A 20265-nucleotide genomic window follows, 5' to 3' on the forward strand; every position below is an offset into this window, starting at 1 on the left:
GATGTGTTGCCCTTATCTGACGATACATACTGTGGTTCCAGTGTGTTAGTGCAGGGTATTGAAATGGGTTTTGTCCCTGTGCCATTGCACTTTGTGAAAGTACACTGAGTTAATCAGTGGAATGTTCAGAGTGGGGGTACGTCCTATGTTGCCAGTGAAAGGTGTGACCTTTATAATGGGTAACGATATTGCCGGAGGAAAGGTAGTACCCGTATTGGAAGTATTGGATAAAAGTGACTACTCTCTCTCGAATGAGTTGGCACAGAGTTATCCACATGTGTTCCCCGCTTGTGCTGTCACTCGTGCTCAGGCACTACAAGAGGGTGACGTGATAGATTTGTTGAACACTGTTCTGTTCAAAGAGGATGATCAAGAGGATGGATTGTGTGATACCTCTGAGAAGTTGATCACCTCTGACAAACAGCCCAGGAAAGAATTAAAGAATGTTGAACTTATTGCTGATGCAATACAGTTACCAGTCACTCGTGAGCAGCTGATTGCTAACCAAAAGGTTGACAACAAACTTTCTAAATGTTTTACTAGTGTTGTCTCATTGGAAGATGTGAAGAAGAAGAACGTGACTTACTTCATTGATGGTAATCTCCTCATGCGTAAATGGAAATCCCATGTTGACGCGGGTGGAGATTGGAATGCTGTTTACCAAATAGTGATTCCTACAGCCTTTCGACAAAATGTGTTATCCCTTGCTCATGATCACCAGTGGTCTGGTCATTTAGGAATTACAAAGACGTATGATCGGATCCTTCAACATTTCTTTTGGCCGGGTTTAAAACAAGATGTGGCTCAGTTCTGTCGGACATGCCACACATGTCAGATAACAGGAAAACCAAATCAGGTTATTCCTCCCGCTCCTCTTTGTCCCATACCTGTCATAGGTGAACCATTTGAGCATGTGGTGGTTGATTGTGTCAGACCGTTACCGAAGACAAAATCGGGTAACCAGTTTTTGTTAACGATAATGTGTATGGCTACAAGATACCCCGAGGCTATTCCTCTGAGAAGGATTACAGCTCCGATAGTGAGTAAAGCCTTAATAAAATTCTTCACGACATTCGGGTTACCTAAGGTGGTACAAAGCGCTCAAGGTACCAATTTCCTATCCAAGCTCTTCAAGCAGGTGTTGAAATCCTTATCAATTACGCACCGTGTATCAAGCGCCTATCACCCAGAGTCTCAGGGTGCGCTTGAAAGATGGCATCAGACACTGAAGTCTATGCTACGTAAATATTGTTTGGAATCTGAGAAAGATTGGGATGAGGGAGTTCCTCTAGTTTTGTTTGCTGCTCGTGAAACTGTGCAGAAGTCCCTAGGTTTCAGCCCGGCTGAACTAGTGTTTGGTCACACAGTAAGAGGACCAATGAAAGTCTTTAAAGAACAGTTCTTGTCCCAAGAGTTGTGTACCAGAGATGAGAATGTGTTGGACTATGTTAGTCGCTTTCGTGAGCGCCTACACCACTGATGTGTTTGCGGATGCTTAATCTCGTGTGTAATGATTTTTGTATGTTTTGGTTGACTTTGTTATTGTTGTGAGTATTCATGGTAATACTGTGGTCGCAACCACCAGGGTTGCTCTTTTAAGGGTGGGAGTGTTACGGATACCATTATCCTGTGTGTGTGTGTGTATCCTGTGTGTGTGTGTTTCTTTTCTCTCCGTCTCCCCTCACAGGTGAAAATCATCACTCCCCAATCAGTCAACAATCAACCCATCAATCAGAAGACACACCACCTCCTGTTTCCTACCCTATCACAGTTCCTTCCCCATGGTTTAAAAACCCCATCATTTGTTTGCTCTAGAGCTCAATCTCTTTGTAAATGCCATGTTGGTAGATCTCTGTTCTTCATAGATTTCAGTAGCTCAATCTCTTTGTAAATGCCATGTATGTAGATCCCAGTGTTTCACTCTCTCGTTGTGTCTTAACCTCTCTTTTGTTTAAGCACCTCCAAATCACTTTGTCATCTCCTGTGAGTATTGTTATTGCTTATGGTGTTTGCTGGTGGGAAAAGGGGAAACCAAGACAAGTCGCCCATGGGCATGCACTACCCGTAGGTAAACTTTGTTAAAAACACTAGTTAGAACTGGGCGGACCACCCACTGTATTTTTGGTTAGTTAGCTGTTGTTAAAGTAGGCTAGTCTAGCTTAGGGGTGTTTTTGCATATTTGTTTCTTTCCTTGGGTCCAGCTCAGCCCCTTTTCCTGTTCCCCCCATTACCGTGTGTTTATCAAATAAACCTTGAGTTTGATGGTAGATTTCAGTTGTCCTGGTTATTACGTTCACACTTTTACTTTGTCACAATTATAATTTACATGAGTTATGTTACGGATCTCATACCATCCCCCCCTAGACTGTCGGGCCAAAAGGGATTCGTAACAACTACCTAACCCCCAGGAAAGGTGTTTTGCTGCTCAACTGTAGGAGCAGTGGATACATCTTCACAATGAAATAGGAGTTTAAAAAAAACAACGTTCCCTCATAAGTGGAGTTTGTTGCATAACACTTCTTTCAAGAGTCGTTGGTTCAATTCCAGCAGGGATCACATGTAAATAATGTATGCACTCACTGCACCCTGCTCTGTACTTCACTTTGGATAAAAGCATCTGCTATAAGTGGCACAACATTTTGCTTTAAAAACCAAGGGATCAAAGAAACACTCACCACAATACATACTCTGTTGCCACATCAAAAGAGGGATGCTTCACTGATCAGAACATAATGTTAAATGGTACTCTTGCGCTGTGTCCAGGACTTATAGGGCTCTGGTTGAAAGTAGTGCACTATTTTTGGGGGGATTTTACCTTTTTTTTTTTTAACTAGGCAAGTCAGTTAACAACACATTCTTATTTTCAATGATGGCCAGGAACAGTGGGTTAACTGGTCTAGGAACAGTGGGTTAACTGGTCTAGGAACAGTGGGTTAACTGGTCTAGGAACAGTGGGTTAACTGGTCTAGGAACAGTGGGTTAACTGGTCTAGGAACAGTGGGTTAACTGCCTTGTTCAGGGGAACAGTGGGTTAACTGCCTTGTTCAGGGGAACAGTGGGTTAACTGCCTTGTTCAGGGGAACAGTGGGTTAACTGGTCTAGGAACAGTGGGTTAACTGGTCTAGGAACAGTGGGTTAACTGGTCTAGGAACAGTGGGTTAACTGGTCTGGGAACAGTGGGTTAACTGGTCTGGGAACAGTGGGTTAACTGGTCTGGGAACAGTGGGTTAACTGGTCTGGGAACAGTGGGTTAACTGGCCTAGGAACAGTGGGTTAACTGGCCTAGGAACAGTGGGTTAACTGGTCTAGGAACAGTGGGTTAACTGCCTTGTTCAGGGGTAGAATGACATATTTTTTACCTTGTCAGTTCAGGGATTTGACCTTACAACCTTCCGGTTACTAATCCAACACTCTAACCACTAGGCTACCTGCCACCCCAATGTAGGGAATAGGACAGGTTTCCCCAACTGGTGGCCCACCAAGTTACACAAAAAAAAAAAATAATAATAATAATAATAAATAAAAACATAATAATAATAAATAAATAAATAAATATATATATTTATTTTTAATTGTTGGATATAAAATACTAAAAACAAATGTTCCAATGTATTCCCACGTATATAAATATGAAATATATATGATCGTATATAAATGTAATCAAGGTTTGAAGTGATTATATTTGAGTCTAATATTATGTATGTTCGGGCTTCTTGCGGTCAATTTGCAGTCTACAAATGATGTGTAATTATGTTCTGGCCCCCTGACCATCCGCTCAACAAAAACTCATCCCGGGACTGAACTTAGTTGATGATGGCTGGAATAGGGTGTCATTTAGGGCACAATCTGCATGAATCAGACAGGAGTTTCCAATTAAATTGTTGTTGAATAATATTTTATGAAGAGTTGTGAGGTGAGATACATCAAGGGGGGTATTGTTTGAGACTTTGCCAAAAATGGTTTTGTTGGGAGAGTAATTATGACAATTAATTTACAGACTGGTGATGCCTGCGTGCCACACAACTATTGAAATGCTAAAATGCTATAATTTCAATAAATAATAAGAATACATTTTATTTAATGCCCCTTTCAGAAAACCCAAGGAGAGTCAGCAAGGAAGGACAGGTTTAGAGTACGAGTCATGGAGGGTTTTCATTCCCATAAATACGAAGACATGAGAGGCTTGGATAAACTTTTCAATATAGCCTCATAATATAAATGAATAAGACATTATAGATGTTTATAAATCTTCACAAATAATGAAATACCAATTTATTAATCATTTATAAATATTGTATTAACGATTATTCATCAAATATATTATTAAGTGTTGCCAGAGGTTTTCTGTGGACGCAGAAAGGATCTCATATTACTGCTTGACAGAATGAATACCGGGATTGAGACTACTTTCCAACAACAGGTGGTGCTATTCACTATTTAATGGATGTGCTTGAACAAAACAGCGGAAAGCTATGCCTACAGTCAACGAGTAGGCATAGCAGCAATGAGTGTCAATGGTGGGCATCAGTACAGCAATTGGTATTTTAAGGTCAATTAGAATACTTTTTGTCGTATAGCTAGATAATGTGTGGTGAATTATTTCAAAGCCTTTTATCTTTGCAACAACCTTTTGTCTTGGAAAACTATGGCATGCAGGCCTTGTTCTAACCCAGCACTAAAACAGCTGACTCGGCTAATCAAAGTCTTCATGGTTATTTTAATCAGGTGTTTTAGAGCATAGATGTGGAACCAAAGACTGCACACCCTGTAACTCTTCAGGATCAGGAAGGAAGGACGGGTTAGTGAGGGACCACATTTAAAAAGCACTACTAGTTTGCATACCCCCCTCTCTTTCTTGAACATTGCCCCTCCCACATCACGCTTTAAAACCATCTTCTTTCTTTCCAGAGCTCTTACCTCTCGCTGAGTCAAAGCGAAAGACATTCTAATACAAGACTGGCGACATTCCTCTTAACTTGCCTTTCAGATCTCATAATGTGTATTATAACCGAAGAAAACTAATATCTCATTCGTTTCAATGAACGAGATCACGCATCGAGACTACAGCAGGGAAGCGGCAGATTACGCTTTTTTTGGAGTGTAAGCAGTGCAACTTTATCTTTTTCAAGAGGAGAGGAAAATATCGGTCTCGAGAGCATCGTGGTTCTCACAGGACCGGAGTGTCATGCTCTTAGTCAGTCAGAGGTAAATGTCCATCTACTATTATCATCTGAAGATCTGCAGTGATCAGTATTGTTGTGAAAACAAGATATTATGGTTAGAAATTCAGGGGGCTACAACCACTTGTTGGTGTGATGCATTTCATTTTGTTGTTGTTGTAATATTGTGGATATACTGTACATTTCAAAGCACTCCAGTTTTGAGGGCGAATTACTACAGTTCAGTGTTGTTGTGTGAGGGTAATATTTTCCCACACCACGTCTTTCATACCACAGCTACATTAAGGCTGCGACTGGACATTCAGAGACGATTACATGTAATAACACTTTGATAACAGCTGTAATAACTTTTCAAAAGACCTACATCGTATTAATATCAGTGTTGTCAACAACATAGCATTACATATAGAGCTGATTCATAGGATCTCTGTGGTCAAAACAGCCTTGAGCTTCAACTTGTATGAGACCATACTTATTGCCTGGAAAGCATATGGATTACACTGATATAGCCTAGTAACTTCTGTGGTCCTGGTAATGTGAATATTAGGCTGATTACAGTTCTCTCCATAATGTGGTAACTAGCAAATACAGAAGATGCATTGTCTAGTTATCTATCCCCAGGGTATTTGTAGTCTAATCAATCTGTCATTGAAAATAAGTCTTAGCTGCTGGTTAATGGCTTTAAGAGTTTGGCTGAAACCTTGTCCTCTCCCTACAGCTAGTTTGTTCTTCACATGTTGATTCCACTAATATTGCTTATAAAGCTATTTTGCAGTAATTCAGCACAAAATCAAGTCTGAAAACAATAAAGCCATTGGGATACAGTCAACAGCTAACAGACAGAGTTGGGGAGTTGGAGTTGCCTCAGAGGCACACAGCTGTTTGTAATTTAGGAAGGCTGTATGTTTTTTAGAGAAAAAAACGTCAGGAGTTTGGCTTGTATGACATCACTCAAAGTCAAGATGCCATTGTCTCTGGCAGAGAAGGCTTACTAATGCATTCAAGACAGGAGCTGACAATAAAGATTTTCCATTGTGTGTGAGTGCATTTAGCCTACTGCAGTGGTTCTCAACCAGCAGTACTAGCATCCCTGGGGGTACTTCGCCTATCCACGAGTAGCCTAGCTGTTAAAGCTGTTGTGCTATAGTAACCATAAAGTTGCTGGTTTGAATCCCTGCACAGGCAACGTGGAAAAAAATGTGTCCTTTCTGCCCTTGAGCAAGGCAGTTATTGCCCAACAACTGTTCTCCTGCACCTCTCTGGTTCAGAGGGGTTAAATGCTAAATGTTAAATGGTTGAATGCATTCAGTTGTGCAACTGACTAGGTATCTATCCCCTTCCCTACTTGAGAATGCTTACGAGACCATAGGGTTATGAGACTGGTAAAATGCACATGAGGGGGGTGCTTCAAGGGTAGTCTGGGCAGAGAAAAACCTAGTTGGTGGTACAGTAACCAAGAAAGGTTGTGAACCACTGACCTAGCGTATGAGCTATTGGTCTTCTGTGTTAAAAGCAGGTAATAACATTTCATCTGTCTAAGCACTCAAGATCAGAGTTGTGCAACAAAGATTAAAATAACAGTATAGAGGCATTTCAGTGCAGGTAGTTCATGCAGCTTTTAGTATTGTCGTTAAGGACTAGATATCAGTCTCATTTACGTTTGACTCGTTCTTCTTCTCCCTCCCTCATCTCGAAGGATCCAATGAAAATGTCCGTCTGCACGCATGAGAACCGCAAATCCTGCCTCAGCTCAGCGTCCATGAACATCTTCCTGTTTCACAAGTCATCGTACGCGGACAGCGTCCTTACGCACCTCAACGCGCTCCGGCAGCAGCAGCTCTTCACCGATGTCCTCCTCCACGCTGGGAAACGCTCCTTCCCCTGTCACCGTGCTGTGCTGGCTGCATGCAGTCGCTACTTCCAGGTAAAGACACTGGGCTTGTTCAATGTTGCAGGTGATTTTGCAGACGACTGCTGACTGACTGATGTACAGATATAGGATCTTAATTTGACCAATTTCATCGCAGGAGTAAAATAATCCTGCAGGAGGAGGATTTAATGAATAAAACAAATACGTGATCATTTCTAACAGGAAATTAGTTTTGATAGGCTACAGTAGGCTATAGTTTAGGTGTGAGCTCTAGTGAAAGAAAGGCTTTTCAGTGAATGTACGTTATTCACAAGTCTCATTTGAATTTCCTGCGTCGACAACAGAATGATCAAGTTAAGATACTACATCTGTACAAATCACCTTGCAACATGATTATCATCTCTATCACTGTGATCATCTCCAATAGGAAAATATGACACGTTTACCGCCATACCAATGCTAACAATGCTACTGCTAACAAGCTAACTCTTCGTGTCCCACTCTCTTTGTTCCAGGCCATGTTCAGCGGAGGTCTCCGGGAGAGCCAGGCCAGCGAGGTGGACTTCAGGGACTCCATCCACCCAGAGGTCCTGGAGCTCTTACTAGACTATGCCTACACCTCCCGGGTGGTGATCAACGAGGAGAATGCAGAGTCCCTCCTGGAGGCCGGAGACATGCTGGAGTTCCAGGACATCCGGGACGCCTGCGCTGAGTTTCTGGAGCGGAACTTGGCTACGTCCAATTGCCTGGGCATGCTGCTGCTGTCCGACGCCCACCAGTGTACCAAGCTGTCCGAGCTCTCCTGGGGCATGTGCCTCAGCAACTTCCCCACCATCTGCAAGACGGAGGACTTCCTTCAGCTGCCCAAGGACATGGTGGTGACGTTGCTGTCCCATGAAGAGTTAGAGACGGAGGACGAGAGGCTGGTCTACGAGGCCGCCCTCAACTGGGTCAACTATGACCTGGAGATGAGGCACTGCCACCTCCCCGAGCTGCTGAGGACGGTCCGCCTGGCCCTCCTCCCCACCATCTTCCTCATGGAGAACGTGTCCACAGAGGAGCTAATCAATGCCCAGACGAAGAGCAAGGAGCTGGTGGACGAGGCCATACGCTATAAACTCAGGATCCTCCAGAATGATGGTGTGGTCAACAGCCCCCTGGCCAGGCCCAGGAAGACCAGCCATGCCCTGTTCCTCTTGGGAGGACAGACCTTCATGTGTGACAAGCTGTACCTGGTAGACCAGAAGGCAAAGGAGATCATACCCAAGGCCGACATCCCCAGCCCCAGGAAGGAGTTCAGTGCTTGCGCCATCAGCTGTAAGGTCTACGTGACCGGCGGGAGGGGCTCAGAGAACGGTGTGTCCAAAGATGTTTGGGTCTACGATACGTCCCGCGAGGAATGGTCCAAGGCGGCGCCTATGATCATCGCCCGCTTCGGCCACGGATCGGCCGAGCTCAAAAACTGCCTCTACGTGGTTGGAGGACACACAGCGGGTACAGGCTGTCTCCCCGCCTCGCCCTCTGGGTCACTCAAACAGGTTGAGAAGTACGACCCGGTTGCCAACAAGTGGTGCATGGTGGCGCCGCTGAGGGAGGGCGTGAGCAACGGGGCGGTGGTCAGTGTCAAACTCAAACTCTTCGCCTTTGGAGGAACCAGCGTCACCCACGACAAATTACCCAAGGTGCAGCTCTACGACCCACAGGAGAATAGGTGGTCTGTCCCTGCCTCCTGCCCACAGCCCTGGCGATACACGGCCGCCGCCGTCCTCAACAACCAGATCTTTGTGATGGGCGGCGACACAGAGTTCTCGGCGTGCTCGGCCTATAAGTTCAACAGCGACAGTTACCAATGGACTAAAGTAGCAGATGTGACAGCCAAGAGGATGAGCTGCCAGGCAGTGGCATCAGGTAACAAACTGTACGTGGTGGGAGGCTACTTTGGCACTCAGCGGTGTAAGACTCTGGACTGTTACGATCCAACACTGGACGCGTGGAACAGCATCACTACCGTACCCTACTCACTCATCCCCACAGCATTCGTCTCCACCTGGAAACACCTCCCAGACTGAGGACTGGACTCAGACTCAACGTCGAGCATTGGCCTCACGGTGAGTGGAATGATGGATGATAAATATTCTTGGCTCCACGGTAACGGTTGTCCGTTTGTCCGATTGTCTGTTTGTCTCGGACAAGTACAATATTGGAATGAGGACTGATATTCAGCCAGAAACACCACAGCAGTCCTCCTGCCTCACAACTCATATATCTTTCTAAATCATAGCACAGAGCTAAATAGTCATCCACTATTCAAATATGAATAAATTAATAACTACTAATAAGTAATTGGGCGCATTTAAAAACAACCAATTCCCTATCATTACTATATTATTATAATATTAGATGATAATGCAGGAATACAGAGGTGTCTCCTAATAGGGTGATAGACTGCAGCCATGAGAGTAGACCCAGGAACATTAGCCTACCCAGATGTTATGAGAGTAGACCCAGGAATATTAGTCTACCCAGATGTTGTTATGAGAGTAGACCCAGAAATATTAGTCTACCCAGATGTTGTTATGTGAGTAGACCCAGGAATATTAGTCTACCCAGATGTTGTTATGAGAGTCGACCCAGGAATATTAGTCTACCCAGATGTTGTTATGAGAGTAGACCCAGGATCATTAGTCTACCTAGATGTTGTTATGAGAGTAGACCCAGGAGCATTAGCCTACCCAGATGTTGTTATGAGAGTAGACCCAGGAGCATTAGCCTACCCAGATGTTGTTATGAGAGTAGACCCAGGAGCATTAGCCTACCCAGATGTTGTTTTGAGAGTAGACCCAGGAGCATTAGTCTACCCAGATGTTGTTATGAGAGTAGACCCAGGAGCATTAGCCTACCCAGATGTTGTTATGAGAGTAGACCCAGGAGCATTAGCCTACCCAGATGTTGTTATGAGAGTAGACCCAGGAGCATTAGCCTACCCAGATGTTGTTATGAGAGTAGACCCAGGAGCATTAGCCTACCCAGATGTTGTTATGAGTGGGAAGAGCAGGTAGAGTGGGAGGGACGTGTGGAGGCAGTGATTTGTGCTAGGTCAGTCCAGTGGGACTAGGTAGAGAAGTTTAGATGGGAAGTCTATGGTGGTAGCCCACATTGTTTATTGAAGTAGAAGCCTGATGTCTGTTTGAAAGGCCTGGGTGGGCTGAAACCCATGGGCTTGCACTGTGGTGTGTGTGGAAGGGGAGGGGGAGGGTCATAGCTCTGGTCTGATAGAAAGCAGAGGGGAGTGGAGTGGTGGTCTTTGTCTTCTAAGGAATGCTTCTCTCTATTTCTCTCTCTCTCTCTCTTACCATACAGCTCTCTATTGTCCAACCTGTTTGATTAGAATTGGGATAAAGGGACATGGTGGTGATAGGCAGCGCAGGCCTGGAATGCTTGTCAGTGGTCATTGACTGACCCCCTAAGGTCGATGTCCACGCCCCCATGGAAATCTAATTAGCATATTTAAAAAATCCTCATTAAAATCAGTTAGTTTAATTATTATCTATTCTTTTAAATGTAACTAGGTAAGCCAGTTAAGAACAAATTCTTATTTACAATGACTGCCTACCCCGGCCAAACCTGGACCAATTGTGTGCCGCCCTATGGAACTCCCAATCATGGCCGGATGTGATACAGCCTGAATTCGAACCAGGGACTGTAGTGACACCTCATGCACTGAGATGCAGTGCCTTAGACCGCTGCACCACTCGGGAGCCCTAATCTAGTTTAAGCTAGAGATATCTGTTTTTCTCTATGACCTCCACAACCGTCTTGGGACTCGTCTAAAGTCAGTACAGTCGATCTGCCAACTTCTGTCTGTAGCGTCTGAACAGTTTGGGCTACACACTAATTATGACCCCTCTGTGTAAAAGTGAGACTCTCATGAACACGTACAGTGATTTGCGAAAGTATTCACCCCCCTTGGCATTTTTCCTATTTTGTTGCCTTACAACCTGTAATTAAAATGGATTATTTGGGGGTTTGTATGATTTGATTTACTCAACATACTTACCACTTTGAAGATGCAAAATATTTTTTATAGTGACACAAACAAGAAACAAGACAAAAAAACAGAACTTGAGCACGCATAACTATTCACCCCCCCCCCCCCCCCCCCAAGTGAATACTTTGTAGAGCCACCTTTTGCAGCAGTTACATTTGCAAGTCACTTGGGGTGTGTTTCTATAAGCTTGGCACATTTAGCCACTGGGATCTTTGCCCATTCTTCAAGGCAAAACTGCCTCAAGATGGATGGGTTCTGCTGGTGTACAACAATCTTTGTCATACCACAGATTCTCTATTGGATTGAGGTCTGGGCTTTGACTAGGCCATTGCAACACATGTAAATGTATCCCCTTAAACCACTCGAGTGTTGCTTTAGTAGTATGCTTAGGGTCATTGTCCTGCTGGAAGGTGAACCTCCATCCCAGTCTCAAATCTCAGGAAGACTGAAACAGGTTTCCCTCAAGAATTTCCCTGTATTTAGTGCCATCCATCATTCCTACGATTCTGACCAGTTAGCCAGTCTCTGCTGATGAAAAACATCCCCACAGCATGATGCTGCCACCACCATGCTTCACTGTGGGGATGGTGTTCTCGGGGTGATGAGAGGTGTTGGGTTTGAGCCAGATATAGCGTTTTCCTTGATGGCCAAAAAGCTTAATTTTAGTCTCTTCTGACCAGAGTACCTTCTTCCATATGTTTGGGGAGTCTCCCACAGGCCTTTTGGTGAACACCAAATGTGTTTGCTTATTTCTCTCTTTAAGCAATGGCTTTTTTCTGGCCATGTGACAGATCATGTGACACTTAGATTTCACACAGGTGGACTTTATTTAACTAATTATGACTTCTGAAGGTAATTGGTTGCACCAGATCTTATTTAGGGGCTTCATAGCAAAGGGGGATAATACATATGCACCCACCACCTTTTCATTATTTCGTAAATAATCCTCAGTATGACCTTCTGAAAACAATTCCCCCCCTTCCCCAGCTTAGGCAAATCTTTTAGTTCCAAAAAGACGTTTCCCAGTCTTTCTTTTATCTCTCAGGTATAGGACAGACACTTCAGAACAAAGTTCCTTTAGATTTGTGTATGGGCTAATAGCAGTAAGGGCCCCCCAAACATTCTTAATAAAATGTTTTTTCATATACATTTTTGATGCTTCAAGGGGTCTTAAAATATTTATTTTTTGCAAAAAAAATTTTTTTTTTAAACAATTACATATATCTTAGTCGGTCGTCCACTCCCCCCTTGCCCCAGCTCAGACAGGGCTTACACTCTTACAGATTAATGACTGTTGTCCCTGGCCTTTCCCACAATGGAAGATGGAGGTGGTTTAATGAAAAGTCTCCATTCCAAGAAACCTACTTCCAGTAAATGGTATGTGTTGTAATACAACTCTAGACACTATCAACCACTGCCGACATTAAATCTGTTTTAAAGTAAAGTTCATAGGAACCAACATTTTGTTTCATAACATACCCAAGAGGTCGTTCAGAAATATAATCAATAGGAAAAGAATAACAGATATATCCACTGCCACATGTGCATTTTTTGGCATGTCTCTAACCATGAGTCCTTATGGGTTATTTTGAAGTCCAAAAACAAGTGGAATTCACTTACATTTTAGCAGACGCCCTTATCCAGAGAGACTTACAGGAGCAATTTCTCCCATTCAACCAGATCTGTTAAGCTGAGTCCATCCATGGGAAGTCCATAAGTGCTCCATACCTTTTTCCAGGTTTTTTCATTGGGAACTCCATAGCAACATGATGTGCAATGTGCAGCCTGTGGAATGTTGCCCACCTAGGTAGCTAAGGCAGTACATGTCTCTCTCTCTCTTTATCTCTCTCTCTCTCTCCCTCTTTATCTCTCTCTCTTTATCTCTCTCTCCCTCTTTCTCTCTCCCTCTTTATCTCTCTCTCTCTCCCTCTTTCTCTCTCCTTCTTTATCTCTCTCTCTCTCTCTCTCTCTCTCTCTCTCTCTCTCTCTCTCTCTCTTTATCTCTCTCTCTCTCTTTATCTCTCTCTCTTTATCTCTCTCTCCCTCTTTCTCTCTCCCTCTTTATCTCTCTCTCTCCCTCTTTCTCTCTCCCTCTATCTCTCTCTCCCTCTATCTCTCTCTCTCTCTCTTTATCTCTCTCTCTCTCTCCCTCTTTATCTCTCTCCCTCTTTATCTCTTTCTCTCTCCCTCTTTATCTCTCTCTCTCCCTCTTTATCTCTCTCTCCCTCTTTATATCTCTCTCTCCCTCTTTCTCTCTCTCTCCCTCTTTATCTCTCTCTCCCTCTTTATCTCTCTCTCTCCCTCTTTATCTCTCTATCTCTCCCTCTTTCTCTCTCCCTCTTTATCTCTCTCTCTCTCTCTCCCTCTTTATCTCTCTTTCTCCCTCTTTATCTCTCTCTCTCTCTCCCTCTTTCTCTCTCCCTCTTTATCTCTCTCTCCCTCTCTCTTTATCTTTCTCTCTCTCCCTCTTTATCTCTCTCTCTCCCTCTTTATCTCTCTCTCCCTCTTTATCTCTCTCTCCCTCTCTCACTCCTTATCTCTCTCTCTCTCCCTCTTTAACTCTCTCTCTCTCTCTCTCTCACTCTTTCTCTCTCCCTTTTCTTTCCTTTGTAGGGTTCGATTCAATCCGTAGCGTTGATGTTCAGCGTTATATTGCGATTGAAATTTGAAGGTAAATTCCAATTGAGCAGACATGTGCAGCATTTACGGAGAATGCAATTTTCCGCTGTCGCAGGAACATTGCCTTTAAATGTCAATCGCGCTACAACGCAGAACTACAGATTGAAACAAGTCATTTTCTCTTCATTTTCATTCTCTCTGTAGTCTCTCCATCACCAGCTTAAGACTTCACTTAGTCCTGCATGTTGGAGCTCAAAGTCAAAGATTCTCACTGTATCCTGCAATCACACCTGCAACCCTGTACAACCCTGACTATTAAACATCCTGAATTTGAAAAGCTTTTTTGACTTCAATCTTGTCCTTTGTTATTCTCTAATTATCCTTGCTTTAACCTTCTATGTGGAAGCAAAACATACTGTAGATACTGTAGGTGTTATTTAGGTGTGAATACTGTTTAATCAAATGTCTGCCTCTGGTCTTACATTGACTCACCTCTTGGAAACAATGAGAAGGCTAGGAATGTGAATAGGTGAACTCACCTACAACTGTTATGTTGAAGAAGTGTAATTAAATTAAATGATGACCTTTACTCTATAAAAAAAACCCACTTTGATTTGCCTGACCTTGATTTTCTCTTGTCTCTCTAGGCCTCGTCGCTATACTGGATTATCTATTCGATTAAAGACTGTGAAGGTGCCAGATATTCAACGTGAGGATGGCAAGAAAGCTTTACTGTTTAACATGAAGGACTGCAGGCAGGTGGACTATCTTATCGGAGTAAAGAACCCTGTGGTGTTTACACGAAGGATGAATATAATATATCTCTACTTTATATTCCTTCATTTGTATATCCTTATTTGACTTTAAAGACTATTCAATAACTCAATCATTCCTAATATGTTGTGGGCCTAGTGTATTTGGAGCAATCATGCCACTTAGACAGTGTTTACACAGGTTTACACAATTCTGGTCTTTTGTGCAATTATTGTCAAAAGAGCTGATCTGATTTGGTCAAAATACCAATTAATGGAGAGAGAATAAGAATTGGGCTGACTGTAAATTGCAGCCGATGTCACGTGGATTCTCACAAGTGAGGTAGGTAGACTAGGTGAAAAATCTGTCGACGTGCCCTTGAGCAAGGCACTTAATCCCGATTGCTCCTGTAAGTCTCTCTGGATAAGGGCGTCTGCTAAAATGTAAGTGAATTCCACTTGTTTTTGGACTTCAAAATAACCCATAAGGACTTGTGGTTAAAGACATGCCAAAAAAATGCACATGTGGCAGTGGAGAGATCAGAAATCGACTGTGTTGTTACTGACATGCAACTGTGGGACAAGACCAGTAAAAGAGGAGGAAAGTAGAACCAGAGAGGAACCTCACAATCCCTGGCAGGTCATGTAGGAGAAATGTACTGAAAATGTTCTTTCTGTGTAATTTATAAGGTAAGGGTTATTTACCTTACGCAGGGACTAATTCTATTGTTTGAACTGGATGATTATTTATTTTATTGTTTTTATTTTATTTTCGCTGCTTGTATTCTGTAACAAAATTATGTCACTTTGTTGCCTTTTTCTACGGTATTTTTTTGTGTGTGTGATTTTACTGCTTCGAGATTGAATAATTGTTTGCACATGTATGCCTCTGATCTGGGAGTATCCCCATTCCTTGTAGACATGGTAGAAGAGGAGCCTCTGCTTTTAATTTAACTGGAGGCTTGCCAAATAAAATGGAGACCCTGAAGAGATATTGTAGGTTTAGCTAAGCAACAAATGGAACCCTATTCCCTATATAGTGCACTACTATAGACCAGAGCCCTATTCCCTATATAGCGCACTACTATTGACCAGAGCTCAATGTCAAAAAATGCGCACTATATAGGGCATAGGGTTCTGGTCTATAGTAGTGCACTATATAGGGCATAGGGTTCTGGTCTATAGTAGTGCACTATATAGGGCATAGGGTTCTGGTCTATAGTAGTGCACTATATAGGGAATAGGGCTCTGGTCTATAGTAGTGCACTATATAGGGCTCTGGTCTATAGTAGTGCACTATATAGGGAATAGGGTTCTGGTCTATAGTAGTGCACAATATAGGGAATAGGACTCTGGTCTATAGTAGTGCACTATATAGGGAATAGGGCTCTGGTCTATAGTAGTGCACTATATAGGGAATAGGGCTCTGGTCTATAGTAGTGCACTATATAGGGCATAGGGTTCCATTTCAGACGCTGCCATAGTCTTCAGTGTGCAGGTTGCTCTCCAGTTCAGTTATTGGCTCACTGTCTCTAGAACATAAAGGCTATGAGATGTTTTAAGACCTCACCATAATAAAGACACGTCTTGTTATTAAAGTACACAAAAAATAAAAACTCTCTGATGTCCTACTGTAACCATAACAACGTAATCATTCTAAAGGCCGAGTGTTAAAAGTATTAGGAATACGATGTGCCAAACAAATTGTGACCCAGGGAGAATGGTTCAGCCTGAAATGTACTGCACAGGGCATCTTTAATAACCCAGTCACCCTACCCAATAACCAAGGGAGAATGGTTCAGCCTGAAATGTACTGCACAGGGCATCTTTAACTGGGGAGCCTAATGCTACCCAATAACCCAGTCAAGTCACCCTACCAATAACCAAGGGAGAATGGTTCAGCCTGAAATGTACTGCACAGGGCATCTTTAACTGGGGAGCCTAATGCTTCGGCCTGTTTCACTGTCTCTGTGTTGCAGTGTGTTTCAGCTTGGTATTTCTGTGATCACACCCCTCTCCAGCACGTTCCTACTACGGGCTGGGTTCACGTTGATATGCAGTTGACATGGCTTAATATTGAAATCCATGAGCCTGAATCTAGATTCTAACAGTCTGCATCTTGTCAAAAAGTCTGAAGACACTCAATCTCACCCTACCCACTAACCCAGGTAGTTACCCTACCCAATAACCCAGTTAGTTACCCTACCCAATAACCAGTTAGTTACCCTACCCAATAACCCAGTTAGTTACCCTACCCAATAACCCAGTTAGTCACCCTACCCACTAACCCAGTTAGTTACCCTACCCACTAACCCAGTTAGTTACCCTACCCAATAACCCAGTTAGTTACCCTACCCAATAACCCAGTTAGTCACCCTACCCAATAACCCAGTTAGTTACCCTACCCAATAACCCAGTTAGTTACCCTACCCAATAACCCAGTCACCCTACCCAATAACCCAGGTAGTCACCCTACCCAATAACCCAGTTAGTTACCCTACCCAATAACCCAGTCATCCTACCCACTAACCCAGTTAGTTACCCTACTCAATAACCCAGTTGGTTACCCTACCCAATAACCCAGTCACCCTACCCAATAACTCAGTCACCCTACCCAATAACTCAGTCACCCTACCCAATAACCCAGTCACCCAGTCACCCTACCCAATAACCCAGTCACCCTACCCAATAACCCAGTCACCCAGTCACCCTACCCAATAACCCAGTCACCCTACCCAATAACCCAGTTAGTTACCCTACCCAATAACCCAGTTAGTTACCCTACCCAATAACCCAGTTAGTTACCCTACCCAATAACCCGGTTAGTCACCCTACCCAATAACCCGGTTAGTCACCCTACCCAATAACCCAGTTAGTTACCCTACCCAATAACCCAGTTACCCTACCCAATAACCCAGTTAGTTACCCTACCCAATAACCCAGTTAGTTACCCTACCCAATAACCCAGTCACCCTACCCACTAACCCAGTTAGTTACCCTACCCACTAACCCAGTTAGTCACCCTACCCAATAACCCAGTCACCCTACCCAATAACCCAGTTAGTTACCCTACCCAATAACCCAGTTAGTCACCCTACCCAATAACCCAGTCACCCTACCCAATAACCCAGTCATCCTACCCAATAACCCTGTCACCCTACCCAATAACCCAGTTACCCTACCCAATAACCCAGTCTACCTACCCAATAACCCAGTCACCCTACCCAATAACCCAGTCACCCTAACCAATAACCCAGTCACCCTACCCAATAACCCAGTCACCCTACCCAATAACCCAGTCACCCTACCCAATAACCCAGTCACCCTACCCAATAACCCAGTCACCCTACCCAATAACCCAGTTACCCTACCCAATATTTTTTTTGCTGTAGATACATCTCAATCCATGTCACACTTCCACATTTCACAAATACGTACATGTAGGTTTTTTGCTCTAAGACGCCCATTGTCCTCACAAGACTCATCTGATGGTCCCTGGTACCAGTTGAAAACATTTATGGAAGTCTATATGGAGACTGTTTAGTGCTAAAAGGGTTAAGTACATGTAAAATCAAATACAAATGTTTCCTGATCTTTCTTATATCTCTCAGATTTATGACAGACACAAACTTCCTTTAGATTCTGTTGTTCCATGTAGTGAATCTGTTATTCAATGTGTTTGTATGGGCCAATAGCAGTAAGGCCCAAAATATGTTTTTTTTTACACATATTTCTGGAATCCTTCAAGGGGTCCTTTGTATGACCCCCCCCCCCCCCCTTAGACAGGGTTTAGACTCTAGGTTAATCAACGTATCAGTAAAAGTGACAGTTTTAGCCAGCCGGCTCATTTTCAACTGCATTGTCTGGGCAAGTTATTCAAAACAACTCCAAAAAAATACAAACAAACAAGGAACAGTCTTGTGCAGTCAGTCGGCTGTTGTTTTGTTGTGTCCTATGTCAAGTCCTTTTCTTCAAGATTGAACCCACAAGAATTCTATCACTCTGTAATGTGATGCCCGTCCACCCCCACACCTTCTCACAACCATCACCTAACACATTGCAACCATCACCCAACACATCGCAACCATCACACAACACATCGCAACCATCACACAACACATCGCAACCATCACACAACACATCGCAACCATCACCCAACACATGGCAACCATCACACAACACATCGCAACCATCACACAGCACATCGCAACCATCACACAACACATCGCAACCATCACACAGCACATCGCAACCATCACACAACACATCGCAACCATCACACAACACATCGCAACCATCACACAACACATCGCAACCATCACACAACACATCGCAACAACACTTGACAACGGCTCCTTTAGATAACAGGGGATTCCACCCATTGGGTCAAAAGTATTTCCTTAGTTACGCCAAACAATGTGTTAACCATGGCTTTTCTTTGGGAGGTTGGCTGTTGGTCGGTTGAGGTTTCTGTGTGGGAGATCTTGTCACGAGCTGATTGACAATGGATTTTATTCTAGTTCTGTTGACCGGTTGAAGATGTACTATTACTAGAAGATTATCATTGTGCAGGAGAAATGACATGCCATCCTGTGTATGTATCCATTCCATTTGGTCTACTAGAAATCATTGTCATTTTCTGTATATATATATAAAAAATCATAATGTGAAATCCATTGCTAATAAACATAAAGAGTTTTTTTTCTCTTTTACCTTAAATGTACCTGGAACAATATTTCACACGGTAGGATTATATTTTCCATTGTCTTACGTCTGTTGTTTAACCTGTTGTGAGTATGATCTATTGAATGCTTCTTTTGGGTGCAGTCCTACTAGTCATAATCAAATGAAATACCAATGGCCTCAAATCATTTCACAAATGTTTTCGTTGGAATGCTTTATAATCTCATGTGAACACAAAAGGTTTTTATGCGTTAAGCTTACGGAAGGAGACCATTCTGAGGTTTCTCACCTGTCTAAAACTCGCTGGTTTCGTCCCAATTGGTAACCTGCCAGATGCCTTGGTCAAAAGTGGTGCACTATGTAGGGAATAGGGTGCCCTTTGGGATGAATCCACGGTGACAGGAGGAAGATGGGCGCTAACATCACATTCCTATAACACAACACAACATACTAAAGATGTCAGGAAGAGGTAGACATGCCAGTTTAATTGTAGGTTAGGCTAAGACACGCATGGACACACACACACACACACACACACACACACACACACACACACACACACTCCACCCTTCTTTGCAGGAACAGAGTAAAGAAACTGCGAATATGAGAGAGTCAGGAACTGCTGCATCATTCCAGACTTGACTACCTGTTCTAGAGCTCAGTTATCTTCCCTCATGGATCGCGTGTGTGACTCATGCAGAAATACAAGGCTGTCAATACAGCCAGCAGATTCTGAATGCTTTTGGATGCCCTCCTAACCTTAACTTAGTGTTCAGTCATTAACCCTAAACCTAACCCTAACCCTAACTTAGTATTCAGTCATTAACTCTAACCCTAACTTAGTGTTCAGTCATTAACTCTAACCCTAACTTAGTGTTCAGTCATTAACCCTAAACCTAACCCTAACTTAGTGTTCAGTCATTAACCCTAACCCTAACCCTAACTTAGTATTCAGTCATTAACTCTAACCCTAACTTAGTGTTCAGTCATTAACCCTAAACCTAACCCTAACTTAGTATTCAGTCATTAACTCTAACTCTAACTTAGTATTCAGTCATTAACTCTAACTCTAGCTTAGTGTTCAGTCATTAACCCTAACCTTAACAAGTTTCA

General features: G+C 43.2%; 1 protein-coding gene across 1 annotated transcript; it reads left to right on the forward strand.

Moving 5' to 3' along the window:
- Positions 1-4915: 4915 nt before the first annotated feature.
- Positions 4916-16085, forward strand: LOC139389471 (ectoderm-neural cortex protein 1-like). The gene is made up of 4 exons (XM_071136256.1): positions 4916-5205; positions 6877-7104; positions 7566-9158; positions 14365-16085. Exons 2-3 carry the CDS (start codon positions 6883-6885, stop codon positions 9117-9119), a joined length of 1776 nt encoding a protein of 591 aa, XP_070992357.1. The 5' UTR covers positions 4916-5205; positions 6877-6882; the 3' UTR covers positions 9120-9158; positions 14365-16085.
- Positions 16086-20265: the final 4180 nt, after the last annotated feature.

The sequence above is a fragment of the Oncorhynchus clarkii genome, chromosome 30 (genome assembly GCF_045791955.1).
Source record: "Oncorhynchus clarkii lewisi isolate Uvic-CL-2024 chromosome 30, UVic_Ocla_1.0, whole genome shotgun sequence".
Classification (NCBI taxonomy): Eukaryota; Metazoa; Chordata; class Actinopteri; order Salmoniformes; family Salmonidae; genus Oncorhynchus; species Oncorhynchus clarkii.

Coding starts and splice junctions, on each gene's coding strand:
- LOC139389471 (XM_071136256.1), top strand. CDS start 6,883: ATGAAAATGTCCGTCTGCACGCATGAGAACCGCAAATCCTGCCTCAGC. Junction 7,105..7,565: donor CATGCAGTCGCTACTTCCAG/GTAAAGACACTG, acceptor TCTTTGTTCCAG/GCCATGTTCAGCGGAGGTCT.